This window comes from Strongylocentrotus purpuratus, unplaced genomic scaffold (assembly GCF_000002235.5).
Source record: "Strongylocentrotus purpuratus isolate Spur 01 unplaced genomic scaffold, Spur_5.0 spur5_scaffold_21, whole genome shotgun sequence".
In the NCBI taxonomy this organism is placed as follows: domain Eukaryota; kingdom Metazoa; phylum Echinodermata; class Echinoidea; order Camarodonta; family Strongylocentrotidae; genus Strongylocentrotus; species Strongylocentrotus purpuratus.
The window spans coordinates 25,585,559-25,613,124 of record NW_022145607.1 but is presented as its reverse complement, the minus strand read 5'-3'; the positions used below and the strand labels follow the sequence as shown (position 1 = coordinate 25,613,124).

The following is a 27,566-nucleotide window of genomic DNA, read 5'->3' as shown; positions in this document are numbered from 1 at the left end:
GACTAAGTGTGGCGTTATTTTATTTTGAAAACCGATCGTTGAATATGTATTCAAAAGGTAATCAAAAGTAGATTATGTAACTATCGTAATTTCTTTATAATTACAGATCTTGCAATTAACGATCTTTTCTCCTTTTTTCAGATGTTGACATCATGTGATTCCCAGAACTACACCCCACTCCATCTCGTGGTCGAGGGCGGCTTTTGCGAGATTGTCGACCTCGTACTCAATTACGGTGAGTTTGTGACTGTTCGTATCCAGCTCTCCCTGAAAAACACGGACGCAAAGATTTTCGAGAAAAAAAACAACCTATAATTTGCATAGTATTGTCCATATCCTCTTTAAAAATAAAGTTGAGTTCTGGTCATGCGATTGCATTGTGAAAGAAACGTTGTGGAATCGATCAGAAAAGGTTGATCATCTAGCATATACGTATTGGCGTGTACTGCAAGGTTCGGGAATCATCAGAATGATAAGAGATTTGGCCTGTCTTAGTAGAGTTACAATCACAGTACACAGAAAGATGTTAACGAACATGTGGCATAAAAATCCGCCCCGATTTGTATGATGTTACATGCCATATTTAGAATATTAAGGCATTTAAAGAGTCATGCTTTTCAGGGAACTTTTTTAATCTGATGTTCTTCCACACTTGCATAATAAAACGATAACGCTCAAAATTTATTTTTCACCTCTTCCCAAAACTTAACCTTCTCTGTAAAGATGTGCATGTTACAGTGACGTATTATGTAACCCGAACATGATTTTGGAGATATAATAAGGGAATCGAAAAATTGTTAATTAGTTGATTCTGATGTGTGATTGGGTGTCGTCGTGATTTTACAATTATTGATTGAACTGATATAGAAGGAGACCATAAACTTTCATGCTCCTTTCTCTCTCTCTCTCCCTCTCTCCCCCCCTCTCTCTCTCTCTATCTTTCTCTTTTGGTTATTTTTTTTCGTCGCCATAACATGGGAAGGGGGGGGGGTGCCTGCAGTAGTTCGGATTTATTAAGTGTGAACCTGATTGTGTAGGTATTGCCAAAATATAAACCTATGGCCCACCTATGGCTCTACCCCTATCCTCTCTCTCTCTCTCTCTCTCTCTCTCTCTCTCTCCTAAGTACTGTATTCAACTGTTTCAATTGCAGAAACCAGGTGTGATCAATGAGTTGTTGAAATAAAGGTAGTGCATTATTTTGTAAAATATTTTTACATCAAAATAAATATGGTACACAAAGAGACATAAATGTTTTGAAATTTCGACATGTTTAAAGAATCAGACATAGCAATTTGTAATAAGGAAATAGAAGGACTTTTAAATATTGCATTGTAATCAGAATAGAAACGAACAAATCCACGCAGACGAATAAGAAACAAAATTGCATTAACTCGGTGGAGTAACATCTGGTTTTGTGTGAAAAAAGAAAGAAAAAATCTCTTGAGGGCTTCCACTACCTCGCTACGTCAATTGGAATATGGATATTAGTATATGTTTTTCGGATAAAAAGAGAGCGAGATTATCAAAGTTTTTTAGCAAAAGAAGAAAAAAACAAAATCAAGAGCTCCTTGGCGGGGAATCGAACCCCGGTCTTCCGCGTGACAGGCGGAGATACTCACCACTATACTACCAAGGAGGAACTGACTTTAACTAAGCGTTTTGTTGTGAGTTTCGTCCAGGGGTCAAAGTCGCCGATTGATTATCGCTGGCTGACGTCATAATATCCACAATGAATCATCGTGCATGACGTCATATGAATGCCATGCAGTAATGTAAATAATCATACGTAGTAAGGGGAAAATAAATCATCCTCATTTTTTTTTTAATAGCTACCGGCGCCCCTCCAAATCCCATCGATACCGACACATCCCCTCCCTATTAAAGAGAGAGAGAGAGAGAGAGAGAGAGAGTGAGGCGGGGGTGAGAGAAAAAGAAGAAAGAAAAACTTGCAGTATAAGCCCTGTGATTTGTAGTTTATTATAGGATGTGTTTCGCATATTTCTATGTAAAATAATGTTTTAGAGAGAAAATTCGCATTTGAGAGAGAAATAGAGAGAAAATCGCTGTTCCTATCGCCATATTCTGTTTTTTGCATTTCTAATTTTTTTTTTCTTATCAAAACTTGCGATCCTTGCGATGACAAAAGAAGTATTTATTCGTTTTTTTTTATTAAAAGACTTTGATGCCTCTCTAATTTGTATTTCTTTTAATCCTTCTTTTTATCCTACTTCAAAGGACGATAGCATGCAGAATGCGAAATGCATCAGCAACATTTTATTTTTTTAAACTAAGAAAATATTATAAAGAATATTTTCGAACATTTTTTTCTTTTAATTCCTGTCACAAATAGGATCAGATAAGGAGAGCCAGCTAGACCTGTTGAATTTAGAGGGGTCCAACCTGGATACGCCCCTCCACACGGCGTGCGCAGGGGGGCACCTCCACATCACCAAGCTCCTGGTGGAGAGGGGCGCCACGGTAGAGAGCGTCAACTGGGACATGTCTACCCCCCTTCATCACGCATGCGCAAACGATCACTCGGAGGTGGTCAAGTACTTGCTTGAAAAGTGAGTGAATATTTGATTTTTTTTTTGTTGTAAAATGTAAGACATAAAATTAGTCCCGTTTGTTAGTTATTTTTAATCCTGATTATGTGGATGTATATGTAATATCATTTATGTATGTATGTTTTGAACTTGAACATGATGTACACTTTGGTTTAGGAGTAAGGAGGTAGGGATAAAACTTAATCCCCCCCTCCCCCATGTCACCATATGGGCAACATTTTACCAGGGGGTCTAACGGCATTGCCCAACGAATATTAGCTTTCCGCTAACCTCTTAAAGGTACTATATGTCCCATTTGCAGGCAAAGAAATCAAAAATTAAATTCCAACTGCATTTGAAAGATAATACTAATTTAAAACTTCCCTAAAATAGATGGGGCTTGAAAATGTCTTCAAGTGGGAAAATAACGACTATTAGTTGTCAAATCGACTTTAGGGCTATAGAGCCCAAAAGTAATAGTCTTGATTTCAGACAATTGTACCGTATGTTCATACGTTTTATGCTGCGCAAAGATTCAATCAGTTTAATCTTGGCCATCACAAGAAGTGGGTTATTGATGTAGACAAATGCTCATGTACCCTTTACAACTCTTTTCATGTATGTTATTACCAAAGAAGAAAAAAGCCAGTCAGTCACTCAATAGTGTCTGACAGTGAAGTCTTGCAAGTAAACGGGTTTCCTTGCATAATTTGAATATGAGGACACTGCTAACGTTTAAATTTCACAGATAGGACATACATGACATATTCATAATTCCTGCAAAGTTCTACAGAATTTGAGGTTGGCTGCAAAAGGGGCATAGTACCTTTAATACATTTCTGAGGGCATTTACACTGTCTTCCAAACACGCCAAAAAATGCCAAACCGGAGCCTGGCCGCGATGTTACCAAGGGCAACTACGCTTTACCGGCAGAAACGCCAAGCCCCAAACATTCCAAAACGAAGTGTGATCTTTTGGCGTGTTTTGGCGTGTTTTGGCGTGTTTGGCAAGTATAAACGCTCGCAGTTGTAACATCGCGATGTTAGGTAAAGTGACTTGAGGAGCGGGGCTAGATGTCGTCCTTTTGAAGACAATGATAGAACGATTAATACAAAGAATAACATAAGGATAGACAGAAAGAGAAAGTAATAGAAGGAAGAAACAAAGAATAACATAAGGAAAGACAGAAAGAGAAAGTGATAGAAGGAAGAAATAAAGAATAACATAAGGAAAGACAGAGAGAAAGTGATAGAAGGAAGAAACAAAGAATAACATAAGGAAAGACAGAAAGAGAAAGTGATAGAAGGACGAAATAAAGAATAACATAAGGAAAGACAGAAAGAGAAAGCGATAGAAGGAAGAAATAAAGAATAACATAAGGAAAGTGATAAAAGGAAGACAGAAAGAGAAAGTGATATAAGGAAGAAACAAAGAATAACATAAGACAAGGATATAGAAGGAAGAAACAAAGAATAACATAAGGAAACACAGAAAGAGGGATTGATAGAATGATAAAAAAACAAAGAATGACATAAGAGAAGGTGATTGAAGGAAGAAACAAAGAATAACATAAGGAAACACAGAAAGAGGGATTGATAGAATGATAAAAAAACAAAGAATAACATAAGAGAAGGTGATTGAAGGAAGAAACAAAGAATAACATAAGGAAACACAGAAAGAGGGATTGATAGAATGATAAAAAAACAAAGAATAACATAAGAGAAGGTGATTGAAGGAAGAAACAAAGAATAATATAAGGAAACACAGAAAGAGGGATTGATAGAATGATAAAAAAACAAAGAATAACATAAGAGAAGGTGATAGAAGGAAGAAACAAAGAATAACATAAGGAAACACAGAAAGAGGGAGTGATAGAATGATAAAAAACAAAGAATTACATAAGAGAAGGTGATAGAAGGAAGAAACAAAGAATAACATAAGGAAACACAGAAAGAGGGAGTGATAGAATGATAAAAAACAAAGAATTACATAAGAGAAGGTGATAGAAGGAAGAAACAAAGAATAACATAAGGAAAGACAGAAAGAGAAAGTGATAGAATGATTAAAAAACAAAGAATAACATAAGAGAAGGTGATAAAAGGAAGAAATAAAGAATAACATAAGGAAACACAGAAAGAGAAAGTGATAGAAGGAAGTGATAAAGAATAACATAAGAGAAGGTGATAGAAGGAAAAACAAAGAATAACAAGGAAAGATAGAAAGAGGAAAGTATTTGCATCGGAGTGCCGCGCATGCGCATTACCAACTGAAACACGCCAAAACATCACTGAGCTTTTCAGTCGGTGATGTTTCCGCACAAGTGTAAACGGCTGCGCGAAACATCGCGACTTTTCAAAATGAGGTATTTGACAGTAGGGGCAGTTACACTCACATTGTAAATTGAAACTTGAGCTACTTAACGGTATGAGTCAGTCACTTTGCCTTTATGCCAATACTCATCTTATATCAACATTCTCTTTCTTTGTCTCTCGTTCAAATTCAATTTTGTTTTTGGTCATTAATAGAGGAGCCGATACTTCTGTACGGGACGAGCTCCATTTCACCCCGCTCCTTACGGCAGCTGACGGGGGTAACATCGACACGCTCAGGGTCCTCCTGGAGGAGGGAGCCGAGACGGGGAACCTCGGTGAGCTGGAGCTCTTTCATTGGACCGTCAAGGAGAATAAACCCGATGTTCTCAAGGTGAGAGAACATATCTGGAATGATTTTATTCTTTAAGGTATGTCAAAAGTTTTAGGTTTTGCCTGGGAGCATGTGCACCCGCTCCCCACCCTTACCCCCTCTCATGGTGGTATATGAAATGCACCCCACCTCCATAATGCTGCCCCTGCATTGATTAGAGGATAAAGGAGATTGTGAAAAAGAGGAAAGGGTGCCTGTAAACAAAAGAGGGTAAAGTTACACCTGATGAAAGAATGAGAAGATACTGATATTGATGGTCACTTATCTTCGCTCCAGTGATCTCAAGGCAGCAGACAGCAAGAAACTGTGTGAGTAATCACTTGGCTTGAGAAAGTCTACAGGTCTGGAGTGGACGAAAGCTTGCCTACTAAACGTTAAGGTAATATCCAACCGACGACAGTTTGTTTTTATCATGTTATGAATCTGATTCATGATGTTGTATATCAACAGATTCAGTTATTACAAAACAATCATTATATAATGGCATAATTTCCTTTATTTTTCTCCCCCCTTTTCACTTCTCCAGCTTCTTTTAGCTCATCGATCCGGCGTGCATGTCATCGTAACTGATGATGAGATTGCTAAACTTATTTTACCAGCCGCTACCAATGGTTGTACAGGGTAAGATTGGAATATACTGTATAGGCGTGAGTGAGGGCACAATTTCGCCGGTGGGCGGAGTTAATTATTACCTGAATACTAACTGTTCAGTGTCTACATTTTGTGAGTAAACTAATTTTTGGTGACAGAATGAAGATATTTAAAATTTCAAAAGAGCACCATGCACTTTGCAGCCTAAAGATCATCCGAATATTGACAATTATCCGAATCACATGGTAGCATACATTCAATATTCTAGGATAATTGGCTCCAAGCTTTGCGAAACTTTTAAAAATAATGTATTTTAGTCTACCGGCATGAATATAATACGAATACAGATTGTACAATATAACTACAAACTCCAAATGGATAAAATTTAATATTGAAGTTTCTTTAAAGGCATCCGTCTGCTTTGTAGAAGTCGGATGATAGGAATTTCAAAAAGAAAATCATTCCAAATTGACTTCAAAAGGCCCAGTCATAATGTTAGGTCTCTTTTAACTATAAGCGTATACTGCATCCTATAAAGAAAACGAGTTTGATCTTCTCCTGTTTTAATTAAGTACAGTAATGAAGTCCTTATGCAATTGTAAACACTCCAATGATGAAATACAAATTTCATCACCGAAATATAGAATCGATGTTTCAAGTTTCACATGTTCTAAACAAAATAAGTTCTGGTCGTAAATAAAAAATAAAAATGATCTCCTTGGCGGGGAATCGAACCCCGGTCTTCCGCGTGACAGGCGGAGATACTCACCACTATACTACCAAGGAGAAGATGTTTCTTTATAATCATTTTACTGAGGCATAACTTTTAAAAAAAATCAGACTATTCTCAATTGAAAATAAAATGGAGTATCATTATCGAAACTCGTCGACAATTTATATTTCCCCCTTTTAACACTATTTGTGTCCATTACCCCGCGTGCCCCGACCCCTTTATAGATGTATTTTTTTCCTTTTCATTATAATTATGGTGTCATTTTTTTTCTTGCTGCTTTCTTCCCTTTTATGTTCTTTTAAAATTACAGAGTTTATATGTGTGAAATAATATAAAGTCAGCAAAAAAATTAGTATTTCAATAAAGGCAATAGAGTATATAAGTCGTTCAATAAAGCGCACACTTTACTTGATTTGTGACATGCATTAAACATACCAAAATAAAACTGAGTAGGCTATATTTCTTTTGTATTTTTTTCTGTCAAAATTCGGTACAATGTATTTGATAGTATAGATTAATATAGTAAATAAATGGAATAGATTGGAAAGAGGGGGTGACATTATAGTATAAGCATGATCATAACAGTATCCCTTCTTCATTTCTTTTTTTTAATTTCACATATTTTCAGGATTGTATCTGAGCTGATTCGATGGAAGAAAGAAACGATTAATCGTAAGGATGAACTGAACAACACACCCTTACACCTAGCCGCTGCATCGGGCTTCGACATGACCGTTCAGGAGCTGGTGAAGGCCAAAGGAAACGTACAGGCGAGGTAAAAGTGAAATCAGCAAAGATTATTCTAGGACCACTGCCCCCTCTCCCGGAATATAAGCTCCGGAAAACTGCCCTTTCTTCCTCAAAGTTTGTTTTTTTTTGCTTGTGCGAGAACTTTGGATGTATCCCCCTCAACGCAGCCCATTTTTCAAAAGTCTTCTTTCAGAATATGAGTATAATAATTTTCACTTACAAATCCATGATTGGGGGGATTGTAATTAATGAATACAGAAGCGTCTGTTGTTGTTGTTGATTTTGTAGGACATCATTCTCCAAAATTGTTTAAAAAAAATATGGTGGTGGTGGTGGTTATTTTACTTGACTGCTAAGAAAGCATAAATGCTTGTAAGTAAGCAACCAGGCGACCGACGGCTTTAGGTCCTCTCCGGGGGACCTGGTAATGAGGATTAATGCCTTACCAAAGGGCATCATTAAGTCATTCACTTCAGGCTAACGCAGAACTGCCTGCCTTCAAATTACAAGGAATTATTTGTATACATCTTTTAGATGAATTCAAATTTGACTGAGATTTATACTATTTTTTTTTTGTTCTTTTGAAACAGAAACTCCCATGGACAGATGCCCCTTCATTTGGCGGCGTCGAACGGCTGGAGTCGGACAGCGGAGGTCCTGTTGAAAGCGAAGAGTATCGTTGACCCGGTGGATGGAAAGGGGGTAAGTCAGTCAGACGGAAGGGCCGACTTTCAATTTTACTTCTTGACTGAAATACATGCAGGAGAGGTTTTGAATTCTCACATCTTTATTATTCTATCGTTTTCTATTACCTTCTGTTTTCGTCTATCGTCTTCCTGTTAGGCTGCATGAGTTCAAGTTCAAGTTCAAGTTCAAGTTTTATTTCCACATGTGGTTCATAAAAAACAACAATTTTACATACATGTTCAGACGTATAAAAATACACAATTAACAAACAATAATATTAAGATAAACAAAAAGCGAACAAAATCTAAGAACAACTAAATACATGTAGATATAAAAAACATGTGGGGGGACCAACAAAGGCCAGGGGCCTGTCGAGGCTAATCCCCAGAACAATATTAGATTTTTTGGATATTTTATATATAAAAACAAATAAAAAACAAAAACAAACCAAAAACCCACAAACAATAGCGACGTAAAGTACATGATAAAACAAAATTAAATTGGCAAATTAAACAGGCAAACAAAAAAATTATATTGTACCACTATAAGTTTGTGAATTGTTTTTATGTAAAATATACAGTTTAAATTTACGTTTAAAATTAGAAAGTGTCGGACTGTTCTTAATCTCTACTGGTATTGAATTCCAGGATTTTACACCAGTGTAAGAAATTGTTGTTTGAGAGAAACTATATTTATATAACGGTAATCTTAAGTGATTTGAATTTCTGGTACTATGGCTATGAATTGTACAATTTGAAGTGAAATAATTATTAAAACTATCTGGTAAAATGTTCTTAAAATAGGAGTACATAAAAATTGCAATTTGCAAACTACACATTTGATCCACTTTTAAAATACTCAACTGCTGAAATAAAGGGGTTGTGTGGGCAAGAGGTTGTGAATTGCAAATAACACGTATTGCACGCTTCTGGAGTACTCCAATTCTATTTCTAAGATACAATGCACTGTTACCCCATACAATATTGCAATATGATAAATAAGGTAAAATCATTGTGTAATACAGGGTTAAAAGAATCCTCATTGGAACAACAGTTCTTAATCTATTCATTACCCCTACGGCTTGAGACATTTTTGAACAAATGTAATCAATATGTAATTTCCATGTTATTTTATCATCAATTGTAACTCCTAAAAATTTTGTTTGTTTAACTTGATGTATTAAGCAATCTCCAATAAATATTTGTATTGAGTCTTCATTAATGAACTTATTCTTAGGTTTGAATATCATGTAACAAGTTTTATCAATATTTACAGCCAATCGATTAGCAGAGAACCACTTAGTAACATTTTTCATTTCTACGTTCAATACATTATTAACTTCTGCTACATCATTACCTGAAATAAAGAGACTTGTGTCATCGGCAAAGATAATTGAGTATAATACATCACTAACAAATTGAAGATCATTTATGAACAATAGAAATAATAGGGGCCCCAAAACGGATCCCTGGGGCACACCAACAGATATACTACATAAATCAGATTTGTGGTTGTCTATAAATGTATATTGTTTACGATCACTGACATAACTCCGAAACCATTTTAGGGGTGTACCTCTTATACCATAGCGTTCCATTTTGTTTAAAAGTATTTTGTGATTAATGCTGTCGAATGCTTTCGATAAATCTAAAAATATACCAATAAGAAATTTCTTTTCCTCGAATACTAGAGATATTTTGTTAGTTAATTCTACAAGAGCCATATATGTCGAATAACCTTTTCTGAATCCAAACTGTCTTTTGTATAAAATCTGATTTTGATCAATATATGAAATAAGTCTCTTATAAACAAGTTTTTCGAAAGTCTTGGAAAAAATTGATAAAAGCGAAATTGGTCTATAATTAGATACTTGGGCTCGATCCCCCTTTTTAAAAACTGGGATAACTTTAGCAATCTTAAGTCTATGAGGAAACACTCCTTGATCTAGAGAGAGATTAAAAATATTGCACAATGGTTTTAAAATAAAACAGATAGATTTTTTAAAAACTTTTGTATTAATGTCGTCGTCACCTGGACTTGCATTATCCTTAATTTTTTTTACAATATCTAAAATTTCTGCAAATGTTATGGATTCACAGAACATTGATTGAGAGTAATTTACATTATTTAAAAAACTGTTAAAATCTACATTAAAATTCGGCAGGTTGTCAGCAATTTTAGTGCCAACAGTACCAAAATATTCATTGAAACCATTAACAATTACATTTTTATCATCAGTTAATTCACCATTATACAATATAGTTTGACATTGTTTCTTGCCATTAGATTTCTTCAAAACATCATTTATAGCTTTCCAGGTCTTATGGATATTTCCTCTACAACTATTAAATTTATTATTATAATAATCACGTTTACATTTTCGTATTTCATCGTTTACAACATTTCTATAACATTTAAATTTAGCTTCCCTATGAGGAGTAGGATTAGTTATAAACCTATGATATAATTTATATTTTTTTTTGCATTTTTTCTTCAAAGATGCATTAAACCATGGTTTATCACTTTTTTTTTTTTTTGCACAGTTTTTTTCAATGGAAAACATGCATTATAAAGTAAAATATATTGATCAAGAAATAAACTAAATTTTTGATCAGCATCATTTGATTTATAAACTTCTTCCCAACTTTGATTACGTAAAAGTATACAAAATTTTACAATGGAATCATCGTCAATCTTACGTTTAAATGTTACATAACTTATTATTTCATTCACAAAATTGCAATCAATGATTAAAAAAATTGGTAAGTGATCGCTGACATCAGAAACAAGTATACCTGACTTAATAACATTATCAGATTCGTTTGTAAATATATTGTCGAGGAGGGTTGCAGAGTGAGGTGTAATTCTGGTTGGTTTTGATATCACAGGTAAAAAAGAGTATGACGTAAATAAATCAACAAAAGTACTGACAGATGGACTTGGAGAAAGTAGGTCAACATTAAAATCACCAAGAAAGTAACATTCTTTCTTCTCATTCAATATTTTATGCATGATTAGTTCAACACCTTCCAAAAATGTTGATAATGGTTTACTTGTAGGTCTATATACTACAATAATAACAACATTGTTATTATGACAATAAATTTCAGCACAAATCGTTTCTACACAGTCATTCAATATCTCTAAGTCTTCTCGTCTTTTAAATTTTAAACAATTGTTAAGATAAATACCTACTCCTCCACCACACTTGTTTTGACGGTTGTTTGTAATAAAAATATAATTTGGCAATTCTAAAAGGGGTGTATCTGTATTGGTTAACCATGTTTCTGTTAATCCAATGAGTGAAAATGTATGTGTAAAACATTTCAAAAAATTACTCATATTTTCGAAATTTCTCTTCAAACTTCTACAATTAAAATGTGCGATAGAAAACATACCATTTCCTTCACAAGAATTAACATAATCATCAAATTCATTAGGTAAAAAATATTTAGATTCAAACTGTAAATATCCCAGAGAAGTATTATCCCTTGTATTATTCAGTTAACGATATAAGGATACAGATATTTTGGTACATATGTATAAGTTTGTTACTTTTGGTAATTATTTGCCTGTTACATATAAAATAAACATTTACAACTGACATTACAAAAAAACACATATGCAACAATGAGTAAAAAATGTTGGGTAATAAGGAATTAACTAATTAATTAATTTAGCTAAAACTGTTTGGTAAAGAAAGAATTAATTTAAAAAAATACAATAGTAAAACTTAGGCTATAAAAAGACATGATCAGGGACGTGTATTGAGGATGCAATTAACTCTATTTGAATCACTATGCTTTCAGTTCGCTTTGGACAGGATGTCAAGATCATGGGTACAAGTGATAAGTTTTCGTACCTTGAAGCTAATTAAAGTAGAAGAAAAAGGTACGATTTCAAACGAGAAAAAAATCTTTTATCGTATATACGCATGGAATATGCATTATTTAAAGTAAATTCATGAAACGAACAAAATGGCAAATCAATTAAAAAAGAAATCAGTGGTAAATTTATGGTAGTTCAATCGTAAATCTAAGGTAAATCAACGGTGGATCTGTAAAAGCCAATTCGTTGTACATTTGTAGTGGATCCATATAATTATCTACCATTCAGTTACCATAGATTTATCACTCATTTACCATAAGTTTACCATTAATTTCCGATTCATTTTCTGTAAATTTATAATCTAATTGGCAAAGATTTGCCAATAATATGATATAGATTTTTTTTTTAAATCAGAAATTACCATAGACTTACCATAGATTAATCATTTCTACAGTCTACCTTTATGTTACAAATTGCTGTATTTTACCATTGACTTACACCGCTGGTAATGTGTAAACCCTCATCTTCCATCCATAGAACACACCCCTTCATCTCGCCGCCATCAACGGCCAACTCAAGACCATAAAGCTACTCTCTTCACGTGACGCTGACGTCACAATCAAAGACTGGGAGTGCATGAACTGTTTAGATCACGCGATAAAGCATGGCCATGAGTAAGAGATCCACTCTTTAGTTTGATTTTTATTTTGAGTTTGAGTAATTGAGTTTGAGTTTATTAACAACAACAATAAGAACAAGTAAAACATTATGTATCAATCACGATTACATAACATATAACAATATAACACAATATAAATAACATTATACATCAATAATATATATACATTGTTTAAACATATTTGTGTCTCACACCCAGTTAATAAGATCAATTGATCGATCTGTAATTGAAACCAAGTCAGAAAAAATCTTGGAACCAGCGGGATTTGAACCTGCCATATACTGCTCGCTGGGTGTAAGCCACAAATAATTGACATTTTTCCCAGGAAGCGTAACATTTATTAAAAAAAATAATTAAACATTGTTTTACAAAGTATGTTATATACAAAATATTTTGAAAGAAAAGATTATGTGTACACTTTGTTGTTAAAGGGGGTACCAGAAGTTAGCATAAGTGCAAGTCGAGTCTGGTTCCATGTCTTTGGTAAGAATTGTTGGTACTATACTCAAATGACTATTCAAGAAATCTTAGCTTTTGTTTCACTCAAAATATTTAGATGACTCATTAACCCTTCTGAAAAGTATTTCTAGATCGTTTTGCTCTTAAATCATAATGGTATGCTATTCTATATTTTCACGCTCATAAATTATTATATTAAGAATTGACCTTGAGTGGTTTTGCATTGCCCCCCTGTGCAATATAACGTGACAATATTCTTTATTTGAAAAATAATGACAAATGTCAAATATCAAATATGTCAAGAATGAAGAAGAAGAAAAAAGTAAATCACGCACCTAATTTTGGAATGAAAATTCTTTGGGAACTACAAAGCAAAAGAAGAACTCCTTGGCGGGGAATCGAACCCCGGTCTTCCGCGTGACAGGCGGAGATACTCACCACTATACTACCAAGGAGAAGCTGGAATGGCACTGCCAATTAAGAAGAGCTGAAATAACTATGAATTCGTTCGAGATTAAGATTATATGTAACCAAGAAAAGACCTTCTGTTATTCATGATTGGTCGGACACGGCTGAACATAAACAATAGCCTTCTTTAATACCCAGAGTCGGGTTTAGTATTGTCAAAAGCGTATAGAGCGAAGGGGTGGGGACAACATTTCCCCGATTTGATTTTCATAGGAAGACTATTTTGGGTAAACCTCTCTCTCTCTAAACCTCTAATAACCTCGCTCTGTTCTCATCCGAAAAACAGATGATATTAACCATATTCTAATTGAATTATTTATGTATTTAGATAAGAATAGTCCTCAAATAATTAGGAAAAGAAAAGATCTGTAATCATGAAGAAATTGTGATAATAAATTACGTTATCATGCTTCCCATTATCTTTTGTTTGATTTTTCAACGATCACTTTTCAAAAGGAAAATAATCCTCTGCTCGCATCTTAATGTGATATCCCTTGTTCATGGGATTTTATTAGTTCAGAAATATCAATTATTCCTTGGTAGTATAGTGGTGAGTATCTCCGCCTGTCACGCGGAAGACCGGGGTTCGATTCCCCGCCAAGGAGCTCATGACTTTGTTTTTGTTACTAAAAAACTATGATAACCTCGCTGTGCTCTTATGCGAAAAGCAGACGATGATATCCACATTCCCACTATTTACGTAGCGAGATAGCAATAGTCCTCAATTTAAAAGGTAAAATACAAGATCTGCTATTAAGAAATTGCTATGATTACGTAATCATTCTTCCCATTAACTTTTCTGTGATTTTTCAACGACCATTATCCAAAAGAAAAATACTAGTAGGTTGCAGAACTTACATCTTTTGTTCAAGGAATAATATAAGTTCTATAGTATCAACCCTTCCTTGGTAGTATAGTGGTGAGTATCTCCGCCTGTCACGCGGAAGACCGGGGTTCGATTCCCCGCCAAGGAGGTCACGATTTTGTTTTTTGCCTTAAAAAACTTTGATAACATGGCTTTATTCTTATCCGAAATGCAGGCGATAATATCTTTAAACCTAACTTACCCCCGAGGACAATTACCCCGGAAAATTACCTCATACACTTTGGTAGGGAATGTTGTAGATTGATGGGCAAAAATGCAATACATCTCTCTAAACAACTAAATTTATTCTATAGGGTTAGTTCTCCGGTTTAATGGACCGATTTACGAACATATTCAAATTTATGGATGTTTCTTTCCTGGGGACTTGGCTGACGAGTTATTCCATTAACCTGTTATTTATGAATGAACTACAATGCTTGGAATCCAGTCTGCATACATTACTTGTTGCTAAGTTGGACAAGCCTCGGGCAAGCTACCTGGTCGTCAAGAACAACCTTTCTTTTAAAAGTATGCATACAATTTGAATATGTTATTAACCTGGTCCATTACAGAGACAGCTTACATAATTGAAACGTTATTTTTTACTTTTATTTTATTACAGATCGGTCGCCATGTTGATTTTGAACCATGACGAGTGGTGGAAAGTTTTGTGTTCTGCAAGGACTGAAGATTTCACAACACCCATGAGAGAACTCATTAGGAAAATGCCAGGTAAAATGATATATTACGGAGTAAATACTTTATATATACTGCATGCGTAAAATCATATATTTAATTGGTAAATTACTATATTTTATTACGGAGAAAATAGAGCTGTTTACAATAGTCTAAAAGTTTATGATTGCTTCTTCCCCAAGGCCTTCAATGGTGATTGTATTAACCTGTATCAGTTTATTTGAATAGTCAATATGTAGATTTCATGATGAGTTGTTGCTATGTCGGACAAGCCTCTGGTATGCTTTTACTAGTCGAAGCATGCATATAATGGTTGTTTTGAACCTGTCTTTCGTGCTTAATTATTTTAATTTAATTTTAATTTTTCGTCACCATAAGTTTTATTGTGATTATAACACGTGACGTGCAAGACCATTACAACTGCCTTGGGTGAGTTTTTCAAAAGTAGTTGCCACCGTATTGTAGAAAATATATTTTTATAAGGACATCCCCCAACGCTGCTTCCCTACTTGCTAAATCAATATTTATTTCTTTAACACGCAGGCGTAGCTGAGAAGGTACTTGATAAATGCGTGACCGTGGTCAATGACCAGTGTTCGTCTAGCTACGAGGAGATCGAATTCAACTACGAACTCATCGATGACGCATTTGCAGAATGGATGCATCAACCACCAGGTATGCGTACATAAATTGTCTATCTCTAATCTCCCTCTCTCTCTCTCTCTCTCTTCCTGTTTCTCTTCTCTCTCTCTCTCTCTCTCTCCTGTCTCTCTTCTCTCTCTCTCTCCTTGTCTCTTCTCTATCTCTCTCTCTCCCTCCCCCTTCTCCTTTCTCTTTTGCCCTCTCTCTCTATCCTTGCTGCTATCCCTAAAAAATCATGACCCTTCCTTTCTTTCCCTCAACGTTTTCTTCCGTCAGCAATATAGTTCTTTGATTTTTCAGTCAATGATAGCACGAGAACATGATACAAATGTAAGGATTGAAATATATATATATATATCCAAGCTTACGTTTTACATTTTATGTAATTTTGTTCTTTCTTCTCTCTCTTACATCTGCAGCACAGACTGATTCACCGAGCCCCATCCAGAACAAACCCAAACCTTTCACAGGTGATGGAGTCCTCAGACACGGAGCTGTACCTTATACCAAGGTCTCTAACATCTTGACAGACAATCATCCATTACTTATTATGGTAAGCTCGATCAACACCTTCCTTACACCAGGTTCTGAAACACCAGCACCGTGGTCTTAAGATCCCAAAGACCAACTCTTTGACACCAAGATCCCAAACACCTTTACAAACACCATATTTAACAACCATCCATCACTTATCATGATAAGCTCAATCACCACCTTCTTTCCACAAGGTTCTCAAACACCAGCACCTTGATCTTAACATCCCAAAGACCAACTGTTTGACACAAAGATCCCAACACCTTAATTAACAACCATCCATTACTTATCATGGTAACCTCGATCAATACCTTATTTACACCAAGCTCTCAAACATCAACACCGTGGTCTTAAGATCCCAATGACCAACTGTTTGACACCAAGATCCCAAATACCTTAATTAACAACCATCCATTACTTATCATGGTAAGCTCGATCAACACCTTCTTTCCATCAGGTTCTCAAACTCCAGCACCTTGATCTTATGATCCCAAAGACCAACTCTTTGACACCACAAGACCCCAAACACCTTGATTAACACCTTCTCTACACCACGCTCTCAAACAAGTTGACATCGATAGTGTGTGAGTTATTGAATAATAACTTTGGAAATAATTGTTGGCGATAATTTCACCTCAAGCGGATCATTATCACCTCAATCACTTTTTTTTTAAACACATAAAAACACAGGTATCGTCACAGAGGGAGAAACTACTCGCCCATCCTCTGGTTTCGAGTCTCCTCGATCACAAGTGGAGTACAGTCGGGAGGAAACTCTACTCTGTCTCGCTCGCCCTCTACATGCTCTTTCTCACCGCTCTCACGGGATACATAGTCGTCACACCGCCAAGGTAACTATGAGGTTGCGGACACAGGTGTTGCCGAGGCAACAGTGTTAAGATAGACGAAAAAGAGATGAAGAGAAGATGAAAAATGATATGATGAGATTAAAAATATAAAGAAAAGTAGAGATGAAGATATCCAAAGGCGATGAGCACATAATGAGAAGAGATGAACTTAGATGAAGAAGAGATTAAACAAGCGATGGAAAACGGTTAAAAGATATGAAAGAGGAGTAGCAATGTGAAAAATAATGAAAACAGATGAGACCAGGTTAAAAGAGATGAAAAAGAGATGAAAAGGAAATGAATAGTGATGAAGAGGTGAAGGAAAATGGATTTAGTAATTAAAGAAATAATGAAAGGGAAAAGAACAAATGATAATTAGACAGATGAAATTATATGATTTATTTGTTTTTGTTAAGAGGCGAAACAAGATGAAGATTTAGAAAGGATATGAACAAAGATATTAAGAGGTGTAGAACAGATGGAAAGAAAGATGATAAAGAGTTTGAAAAAAGGAAACCGAGATGATGAAAAATAATATGAAAAGATAAAAGAGATGAAAGTATTACAGTTTACTAAAAAAAAATCGTCCTCCCCTTTCTCCCTCCGCAGGTACTACATCAAGAACGCCACTTTAACGGAGAATGGTGAGAGTTTGGTTGAGTGGTACGTGGACGGAGCAGAGCATTGGACGGATAGATTCAGTATCCTCACTCTATTTCTCTTCGGTGAGATCGGGCCGTGGATTATCCTAGGTCTATCGGGGATAAATTTGCTTAGAGAGGTAAGAATTTGTGGATTGAATGATTTGTTACTCAAATTATTTGATTGAGTGATTAATGTATTGATCTGTTTATTTATTGAATGATTAAGTAGTACGAACATGGAGAATAATCATTTAGCCGCTATGACCACACAAATATTTTTTCTTTTATACAGTGCGTCCTAGAAAAAAACGAAACCGAGAAGTATCGATGTTCTATCATAACTTAATCACAACTATAATTACTAAATGATACATATTTGGAAAGCTTAGAGTCTCTTCTTTCATGTGATGCTACTCAGATAATACATATTTCACGCATGAGTGATTAAAAACAATTCGAAGGAAGGAAACCAAAAAGACATTTGGCGGGCGGTATCTGAATTTCGAAGAAAAATTCACATTTCTAGAAAGTTGAGTTTCTGCTCTTTCATATGACACCTCAATCAGGAAAAATGAGCGAGGAATGACAAAGTTCTATTTGTTTAAAGTAGTGCTTGCATTTCCATAATTTTATTAAACGAATTCGTTTTCACTGGCTGCCTGCCGTATCAATAAACGAAATTAACAAAAGACTTAACTCCGTTTCGTTGACAATCAGCCGTAGACGAGAGTCTTCATGCATGGCTGATTGTCAACGAAACGGAGTTAAGTCTTTTATCACGTGAGTAGCATCAACTGAAAGAGGAGACTCTAAGCTTTCCAAATATGTATCATTCATTAATTATGGTTGTGATTAAGTTATGATAAAACATCGATACTTCTCGGTTTCGTTTTTTCTGGGACGCACTGTATAGTTTGATATCATAATATCAGAAACCTTTATCATCAGAGATGTATCTCATCTGACAACATGAAGATTTATATACTTACTTAGGATTTAATTGTATGATATTGATTGATTGATTGATTGGGTGAGTGAGTGAGTGAATGAGTACTCCAGTGATTGTGGAAGAATAAGGGATCGAGTGATTTATGTATTGGGTGAGTTATTTATTAATTGATTGAGTGAGTGATTGAGTGATCGATTGATGTTTTTATTGGGTGAGTATTATTGTTTGATTTTTTGATTGGGTAAGTGAGCAAGTGAGTGAGTAATTGATTGATTGATTTGAGAGTGAGTAATTTATTTATTTATTTATTGATTGATTGATTGCTCATACATGATCTATAATGTATCTTCTTCTTTTTTCCATTGCACTACGTATATGTGATTGAGTGCTCCATTGATTGGGAGTGAGTCAGTGATCGATGTATTTATTATTGAGTGAGCTATCGATTGATTGAATCATTGGGTGAGTGAGTGAGTGAGTAATTTTATGATTGATTAGTTGGTTGATTGGTTGATTCAATGAATGGGTGAGTCGGAGGGAATAGAACGATGAGCAGATGGATTAAATTAGGTCATGGATCACCCATGGTCTATTATAAATCAATATTTTCATACTACGTGCATAAATTATGAATGAATCGATTGAGTGATTGCTTTTCATTGTTCAAATCTCGTCACCAGGTGTGTCAGGTTCTTTGGCAGCGACAGTCCTACCTGAACTGGGGGAACTTCTTGGAGGTATCCCTGTACCTGCTTGCTATCTTACTTGTCCTACCAGTGAGTGGGGTGTACTACAACGAAAACATCATGGTTCGGGAGGTAAGTGATGCCCGATCCTATCCTACCCTTAAAATTATATAGATAATCATCAGAGTGATAATAATTATGATAATTATGATTATGATGATGATAATTTATTGTCATTATTTTTTAACTTTACAATGGCTGCTGTCTAGAACTTGTATTCCAAAGCGTACAAGGAAAAGGTCCAAAATGGGTGTCACATCCATGCATGTGCGAACATTGTGAGAAAAAACAATGTATTTGTTGTTAATCTACGGCTTTTTCTCAACACCAATGGTACTTAATTCCATAGTAATAGTACCACATCTGCGGAGAAAGTCCTAAATCCACAAGCAACTTTTTTTGTTGGCATCTTAATCAGTTATACTGATGTGATTGATGCACAAATTGTGATGTAAATCTGCCGAAATAAACATTCCTTTTGCATTTCTTGAATAATTATCTATGCTTTTGTGATATAATTTCTTTAGTAATGATCTATTTGTTCTTTTCACTAGGCATGGCAGTGGCAGTGTGGAGCTGTAGCCATCTTCGTAGCATGGCTTAACTTTATTTTGTTCACGAGAAGATTTTCAACTTTGGGGATCTACGTTATCATGTTTACATGTAAGCGCGAATGTGAATTTAATAATGATAGTATTGTAGTAATAGTAGTAGTGACGATGATAGTGATGATGATGATAATGATGATGATGATGATGCTACTGATGGCGATAATGATGGTGATAATGATGATGATATTACTACTTAATAGTGATGAAATTATGATAATAATTATGGAGATTATGATGGACATAAATTGGCTTGGAGAAGACAGTGTGAAACGAAAAACGGGAAGAGAGTTAGACGTGGTTCTAGATGAATATTCTTTAAAGGGGTAGGCTTTTGGTGCTTGGGGTTCTGTTGTCATTTTTAACATTATGATCAAAAGAATTGGTGGGGGCGGGGGTTGGGCTTGTAGACTCCCCCTATAAGCGTTTTTCTTAAGAGGGTCATAGAAGATTAGAGTGTTAAAAAGAAGAAGATAGGGAATTATAAAGGAAGTAATGGTATTGTATACAAGAGAACGTACACCAAGCCATATAAGTCTGAAATCCTTTTCATAATACTATTTTTCGTGTTTTCTGAACCAGATATATTGCGGACATTTCTGAAGATCGTCATTCTACTACTATTATTTCTCGTTGCCTTTGCCTTGGCTTTCTACGCTTTACTCATGAATCAGGTTAGTTTGATAAATATTTTATTTTGGATTATGGAATGATTTATGCTTCTTCTATGGCTATAATCATTAACGTGATTATTGAAAGTTTTATTATAACACTTATTTTCATTCTTGAGAGGATTTCACTTCATTTCATTTTTTTCTTCATTTCATTTATTTTCATATTTCTCATGTTACATATACATTTCTCATATAGTACAAGTTGTTTTTTCAATGATACATAATAAATAACATAAAGATAAGCTTATGCTTAAGCTACCCCTTTTCTGTATATACAATTTCATTATCATACATCTAAAGCTATCAGATTGTAAATGTAAATAATTATGTTGATGTGTATGGAATAAATAAATCATCAAACCAAATCAACTTTAACATTTCTTTTACAACATTCAAGAGAAAGATATAATTTTCTTCCTCCTTGGAAAACAGTTTAGAACAAAAAAACCCTGAAATTTCAGGATTAGTTTTACCCTTTTCAAAAAGATCAAAAACATGGGAGAAATGTTATCTTAGTATCGGAGGACCCTTTTTATAAACGATTTTATCTTGTTGGAAAATTTCTTCTAACTTGACGATGAAATTACATAGACCCACAGTCTCCCACTCCCCATACTTTAAAGGTCTAGCGACATCTTTATATAAACCTATTCTTAGAGAAATATGCCTCTCTTTTGTTATCTTTCTCATCGATCAGAACTCTGCCCAATTTCATTCAAAGGTTCAAAATTGTAATGATTGCAATCGATACGAAACAATCCTGAATTCCTGACTATCCATTTATTCGTATCCCCTTTTCCCTATTCAGAATAGTTTTCATCAACTGGAGTACTGCTTGATGAAGGTTTTCACAATGCTCCTGGGAGAGTTCAACTATGATGATATATTTCATGGTCAAGATTATCTCGGTACTTCCAATACACTGGAGGGGGATGGAGAAAAGGCTTTCTTTTTAAACAGTGTGTTTCACCCCGAGCTGACGGCTATCATGTTCACCGTTATGCTGGCAGTCATGCCTATATTGTTCGGAAATCTATTGGTGAGTATACAAATGATACACATCAGTGAGGGCATTATCGCCGAGGCTGTTTGGGCTGTTTTGAAGGTACCGAGTGTGGGTAATTTTACTAATGCCCGAACAAAATGATGTGTATTATTTGTTGCATAAATTGATGTTTTATAACATGATTTTGATAATGACCGGTCATTACCATTGGATAATGACCGGTCATTATCCAACTTACGCGTTACGCAATATAAATGCCGGGTCACATGTTCGCTTTCTTATTGTAGGGGGCATGTGCCCTTCCATGTCGAAAGGGAGGATAGATAGGCCTAGGTTGAGAAGAGGGGAATTGATTGAAAAGAATGTAGACACGGGGAAATAGGCAATGTGCATATTTTTCGGTGTGACGAGCTGCAAGAAACCTTTAAATTGGTTCTGGACATGCTAATAAGATTTGTTTTCTTTCTCAGAGTGGTAAGATACTCTAATCATGATTCTATAATATATTCTCTTCAAGGTAGAAATGGGTGTTTTAATATTTATTTTTTTCTAGCTGGCATAACATGATTTTTCATGGCTATAACATGCCAATAAAAAAATAATATGAAACATGCGATTTAATGAGATTTCTCGAATCTATTGGCAATGGAATTTTAATTTCTAAAACCACAGGTCGGTTTAGCAGTGGAGGACATCCATGGTATCAGAGAGAAGGCAACTCTTCATCAATTAGCTATGCAGGTGAGTAGTGGTGGTGGTGGTGGTGGTGGTGGTGGTGGTGGTAGTGGAAGTAGTTGTAGTGGAGATTGGTTGTGATTGTAGAGTGTTGATGGTGGTGAAGGGGTGTTTGTTGGTAAAGATGTAGTTGTACTATGGAAGTGGTGACGATGTTACTATTGGCAGAAGTTGTCGCGGTGGAAGGATGTTGATGAATTTGTAGTATAATAATTAGTATTTGATTCTGACCCCATGCATCTTTAAATATCTTACGTATATCTTTTTTTTTTGTGAAAGAGTTATAATAATTATGTACAACATTATTTTTTTTGGTGAAAATAAGATTTGCAAAGATTTGCAAATCACTAATCACCCACAACATGCGTTACTCCAGAATGTTATAAAGTTCTTATGCAATATGGAAAATATGCCTTTAAGGGAAATGATGATTTATTGATACCGACATCTAAATAATATTGTAAACTATTTTATTATTATTTTCTCTTTAAAAAGGTGGACCTGGCTATGGAAGTTCAACGGGCTCTACCGCTCTTCATTTGGCGTTCTGCGATTGTGAGTAAGAAGATGATCAGTACAAAACCAAGCCGATTTCAAGGCGTTATGGGTTACGTCCGCCGGATGAATGGGGAAGATGACTTCTTGGCTAAAGCAATGCCCATTGCCAACAAACCTGACAAGGTATATTATAGGTCATTATACACGCCCACGTGATGTCAATTGACCAATCGGATTGCTTACATTCCAGAATCCGTCTTATAAAACATCATAAGTTTTGTATGTTGTGTTAATTATGTTAACAATAAATTAGTAATTTGATTCAGCAGCAGTTCATTACTGGTAGGCCTACTTCTGAAGTCAGATAGCTTGATTCTTGTGTAGTCGAAACAGCTACCCCTATAATAACTTTTCGGGAAACCCATCCACCCAATTACCCCCCCCCCCCTTCCTTCCCAGCCAAACACAATTCTGTTGTAATAATTACTGAATGGAAAATATTTTACTTGTATACACCTCGGCTTCTCCCACATTCGCCCTGTTCAAAATTGGTTTTTGCTAGGGAAAAAAATTCGAGTCGATACTATACCTTCCCGATGGAATCAAAATCATAAAAACTTTAAAAACGTCAGATATTTATTTCCCATGACCATTTTGGATACCACTGCGATCTATTGGCATATAGCCCTGAATTCATAGTTATCTCTTTATAGAGTTAACAGAATGTTATGTGCTTATTGATTTTGTACTCAGCAAACTGACCAATATTCTTCTTACTACTATTTCTCATTATTTTCGCTGATCAGGATGTCAGCATCGATTCCAACCTCGCTACCATGGACAACATGAACGACCTTCGACATCGCCTTCGTCTCCTCGAGAAATCCATCCTCGAACTCAAACGGGGCGGATCCCGCCGCTACGACAACACCCGGCGGGGCTCCAGGCGAATGACCACCAGGAGACGTACCGTACGCGCCCCTCATGGAGCCACCAGTCCCGGTGGCTCCTGCACGCCCCGGCATGACGGGGAGGGCTTGAAGCCAGGAGACGGTGGAGAGCAGGAGCTGCTCGGAGTGGAGGTCGTGAAGATGGAGGAGCAACAGTTTAAGCTAAAGGGACAGCTGGGCAAGATGGAGAGGATGCTGAAGACGTTGGTGACGCCCGAACAGCTGGCGGCCGAGTACGACGATGACGACGACGATTAGAAGATGAATATTAAAGTGTTTTCCCAATTAATTATTCTGTGAACTGCGAACAACCATGTCAATCCTACTACAGGATAAGTTAGCTTCTGAACACTGTAATTCCGACAACGGTCTGATTTTTTGAATTAATTTCTTTTCTGGGGACCTATTGACGAGTTATTCCATTAACATTATTATTAAAACAGGGGAAAAGAGGAATGGGATACTGAGACAAGAAAGAGATAAAGAACGCACATAGTAACTAGAAACAAGATAGAAAGAAAACAAAAAGAAGTGGGTAATGGAATACTGACAATTAACTGGTGCCTACAGGCCTAAGACGGATTTTCATAGTAATGACGTGTCTGATTTGCATCAAGTTTTATTGAAATAAATAGTTGTGTTTCAGTCCAAAATCAGTACTTGTTGTACCATTTTTTGTATTTGATGAACTATATCGTTGTTTAAGATGGTACATGTATAATTAAGTTAATCTTCAATATTGTATTGATTTTGATCACTAATAATTATTGATAATGAGTGCACAAAACAATTATTTAGTATAAATTCAGGGTTTAAAGTTGTGAAAGATAATGTGCTACAAAATTTTGCTTGTTGTTGCATTGTGTTCTCGATTGTTGTTTTTTCACAGGAGAGAATAAAGCACCAAACACGATGTTTGTAAACAAAACATATTGCAAAGGGAAATCGTGAAAAATAATGCTGTATTATAGTATAATTGGACATTTATGTTTACTTGCCCTAAAAAAAAGTTCAACCGATCTTGGAAGAAAAAGAACTTTGGGCACGTGCCCCCCCCCCCCCCCCCCCCCCCCCGTGGCTACGAGCCTGGCCCTGTACAGGTGTGCTATTTAGTCTACAGGTTGGTTAATGACAAATTGACAGATAAAAGTCGTAATATGCAAGATATTTTCGTCGTAATACAGCTTTTCAAGTTTAGAACAATGGTGCGATATATTATACCTGACTCTGTTCTGCAGAATTTGAATATAACAAAATCCAATGATACATGAATTTTGCAATGTATTGTTTTTCTTTTTTTCAGTGAAGACTGGTTTTGTAGTATAAGTGCAATGGTAGTTTCTATCCATAATACATTGCAAAGTAAATTAACGATTTTTTTTTTCCTCCAGATTTTAGACGTTGTTTTGGTACATCTATTCTACATTGTATGATGCTGCTGGTATAGGCACTTACATGTATGCACATAAATTATGATACAGTGTACCTAACATTATTAATTTTCATAAACAGTTCATTATGTTCTGTAATTGTTCAATATTGTATCATGAATGAAATTATAAATATGACAATAACTTAAACACACTCTGAAAACAAAGTCATTACTATTCCCATTGTACTTTTTTTTTTATAGTTAGCTAATATTGTACTATTTTACTATTCATAAACTTGTCTATTTTTTCTTACATTACATTTTAAGTGTATTATGCAATACAAGACTCTCTTGCAAATCGTTATTTTATGTACTCAATAGACCACCCTGTATAAAGAACACAGATACAATAAATAAATAATTAGATCACAATATTTCTTCAGTTACCGTACCACAATGGAATATACATAAATCAGCTGTTATTGTCAATATGGACATCAATAATTCTATTCAATTTACCATTCATATTTTAGTGGGATAAGCGAGAAGGAAAAATGTATGCAAAGATCGAATTAGCAGAAGAATTTTTGATTTTGTTTTTGTGTTTTGCTTTTTTAAGAAAATGATGGTAATGTTCTAAGATTAATTTTGAAATTGTAAGATGTAAATATTAATTAACTTTGCGTGAAGAAAGAAAGAGTTGAAAATGCAGTGTGCAGTATTACAAAGTGTCTTTTCACTATTAAAATTCTCAAGTGCAATTTATCACACGTAATCACAGTTATTCAGACATTTGCATTCATTTGTTGTTCTTACGGCGTCTTATTAAACCAGAGAGACGATATGGTACGAGTGGTACAGCAAAAGTTAATGTTGTAGGACGTTGAAGTGGTAGGCATAGCGACCATGGGCTTACGGGCGGCAAATAATTGTTCTAAAATAGCGCGGACGGGACACATTATATTGTATTTGACATTAATTTCTCTTTCAATATTAATTTGTAAAATATGCCCCTTCCCCTTTTCACTTCTTATAAGTGCCCCCTTTTATGTACGAGAAGTGCCCCTTTTCACTGATGATAAGTGCCCATCAACCTCTGAAAATTGCCATATTCAAATCTGAGAAGTGCCCCTTTAACTTTGACAAGTGATCCTTTTCCTTCCTAATAAGTGCCCCTTTTCCTATGATTAGTGCCCCCCCCCCCCCCATTGTAAAAAAAACAAACTTCCCGTTCCGGATCAATGAAATTGTCCCTTTTCATTCAAGTGCCTCCAATTCAAATCTGAGAGATACTCGTTTTACTTCGACAAATGCACCTTCCCCTATATAGTGATAAGTGCTTTTTTAATCTCTGATAAGTGACCCTTTTCACCTCAGATAACTACCCCTTTTTTCAACAAATGCAAATTGTCCTTTCTTTATAAGTGCCCCTTTTTCATTCTCATAAGTGCCCCTTTTAATATCTGGTCAATGCCCCTTTTCCGTCGACAAATGCGCATTTCCTATTCTTATAAGTGCCTTAATTTTTTCATCCCTGGTATGGTGAGCTAATGCCTCTTTTTTGAGGTGTAAGAAGTACCCTATTTTTCATTACCTTTGATAATTACCCTTTGTAGGCTATATACGTGCCACTAATTTCCACCATAGATGATTTTTTACTTTAATATCACCAGGTCTTTTTCAGTCTTCCGTTATGAGAATGAGCTTATAACCCCAACGGGAAGGGATTTTTCCTTTTTATAAGATATAATATTTCGCATTGCACCTCATAAATTAATATTTTTCCTCGCAAAAGAATTTTCTGATCATTACGCCCAAAGTATGAATACAGAGAAATAACAATTGAAATCATCCCTGATAATTTAAGCACAATGAATGGGTATATACCAATGTCTAAACATTTTCGCTTTGAGATTTCCAACCCTTTTTCCAAGAAAGTGCTAAGTTTTTTTTGTTGGTCTCCCCCCCCCCCCCCTTTTTTTTTTAATTGGAAGTTGCTACGCCGCCCCTGTGCTCGCATGTGTGTATCATTATGGTTAGTACTGACTATTACCAGTTAAATTTGATTCTTTTAGTTTTGGGACTGAATTTTAATGTTTTTATCCGAAACGATGCACGGGAAATATCGAACCCTGCTAGATCGGCATAGTACCACCAGGGAGGTGTTTTACCCTGGTACCACCACTGATCTCTACGGAAAAACTTCCGTAGAGATCAGTGGGTACCACCACCAAGTCGACCAATTGACCATTCCGTTGATTCGGACAATTGTGTAAGTCATGCCGTATTTGTAAATGGTAAAATATTTGGAATATGAAAACCTTTAGTGGTATATAAAATCATTCATTAAA

The 27,566-nt window shown here is 35.4% G+C and overlaps 1 protein-coding gene and 5 non-coding genes across 7 annotated transcripts in view; 3 read left to right on the top strand and 3 right to left on the bottom strand.

Annotated features, from left to right (window-relative positions):
• The window catches only part of LOC575287 (transient receptor potential cation channel subfamily A member 1 homolog), a 53,692-nt gene extending 29,193 nt beyond the window's left edge, over positions 1–24,499 (top strand). For both annotated transcript variants that reach the window (XM_030995486.1, XM_030995487.1), the window contains exons 6-24: positions 142–235; positions 2,354–2,570; positions 5,076–5,253; positions 5,780–5,874; positions 7,206–7,352; positions 7,918–8,029; positions 12,380–12,516; positions 14,936–15,045; positions 15,553–15,684; positions 16,071–16,204; positions 16,876–17,036; positions 17,643–17,814; positions 19,307–19,444; positions 19,927–20,035; positions 20,563–20,654; positions 21,463–21,693; positions 22,333–22,401; positions 22,891–23,076; positions 23,700–24,499. In XM_030995486.1, the coding sequence (XP_030851346.1) occupies positions 142–235; positions 2,354–2,570; positions 5,076–5,253; positions 5,780–5,874; positions 7,206–7,352; positions 7,918–8,029; positions 12,380–12,516; positions 14,936–15,045; positions 15,553–15,684; positions 16,071–16,204; positions 16,876–17,036; positions 17,643–17,814; positions 19,307–19,444; positions 19,927–20,035; positions 20,563–20,654; positions 21,463–21,693; positions 22,333–22,401; positions 22,891–23,076; positions 23,700–24,101 (2,916 nt within the window). In that variant the 3' untranslated portion in view covers positions 24,102–24,499. The remainder of the gene's footprint in view (positions 1–141; positions 236–2,353; positions 2,571–5,075; positions 5,254–5,779; positions 5,875–7,205; positions 7,353–7,917; positions 8,030–12,379; positions 12,517–14,935; positions 15,046–15,552; positions 15,685–16,070; positions 16,205–16,875; positions 17,037–17,642; positions 17,815–19,306; positions 19,445–19,926; positions 20,036–20,562; positions 20,655–21,462; positions 21,694–22,332; positions 22,402–22,890; positions 23,077–23,699) is intronic.
• Positions 1,568–1,639, bottom strand: TRNAD-GUC. Its single transcript has one exon. It is a non-coding gene; the product is annotated as a tRNA-Asp (tRNA).
• TRNAD-GUC lies at positions 6,559–6,630 on the bottom strand. Its single transcript has one exon. It is a non-coding gene; the product is annotated as a tRNA-Asp (tRNA).
• Positions 13,364–13,435, bottom strand: TRNAD-GUC. Its single transcript has one exon. It is a non-coding gene; the product is annotated as a tRNA-Asp (tRNA).
• TRNAD-GUC lies at positions 13,982–14,053 on the top strand. Its single transcript has one exon. It is a non-coding gene; the product is annotated as a tRNA-Asp (tRNA).
• TRNAD-GUC lies at positions 14,351–14,422 on the top strand. Its single transcript has one exon. It is a non-coding gene; the product is annotated as a tRNA-Asp (tRNA).
• Positions 24,500–27,566: the final 3,067 nt, after the last annotated feature.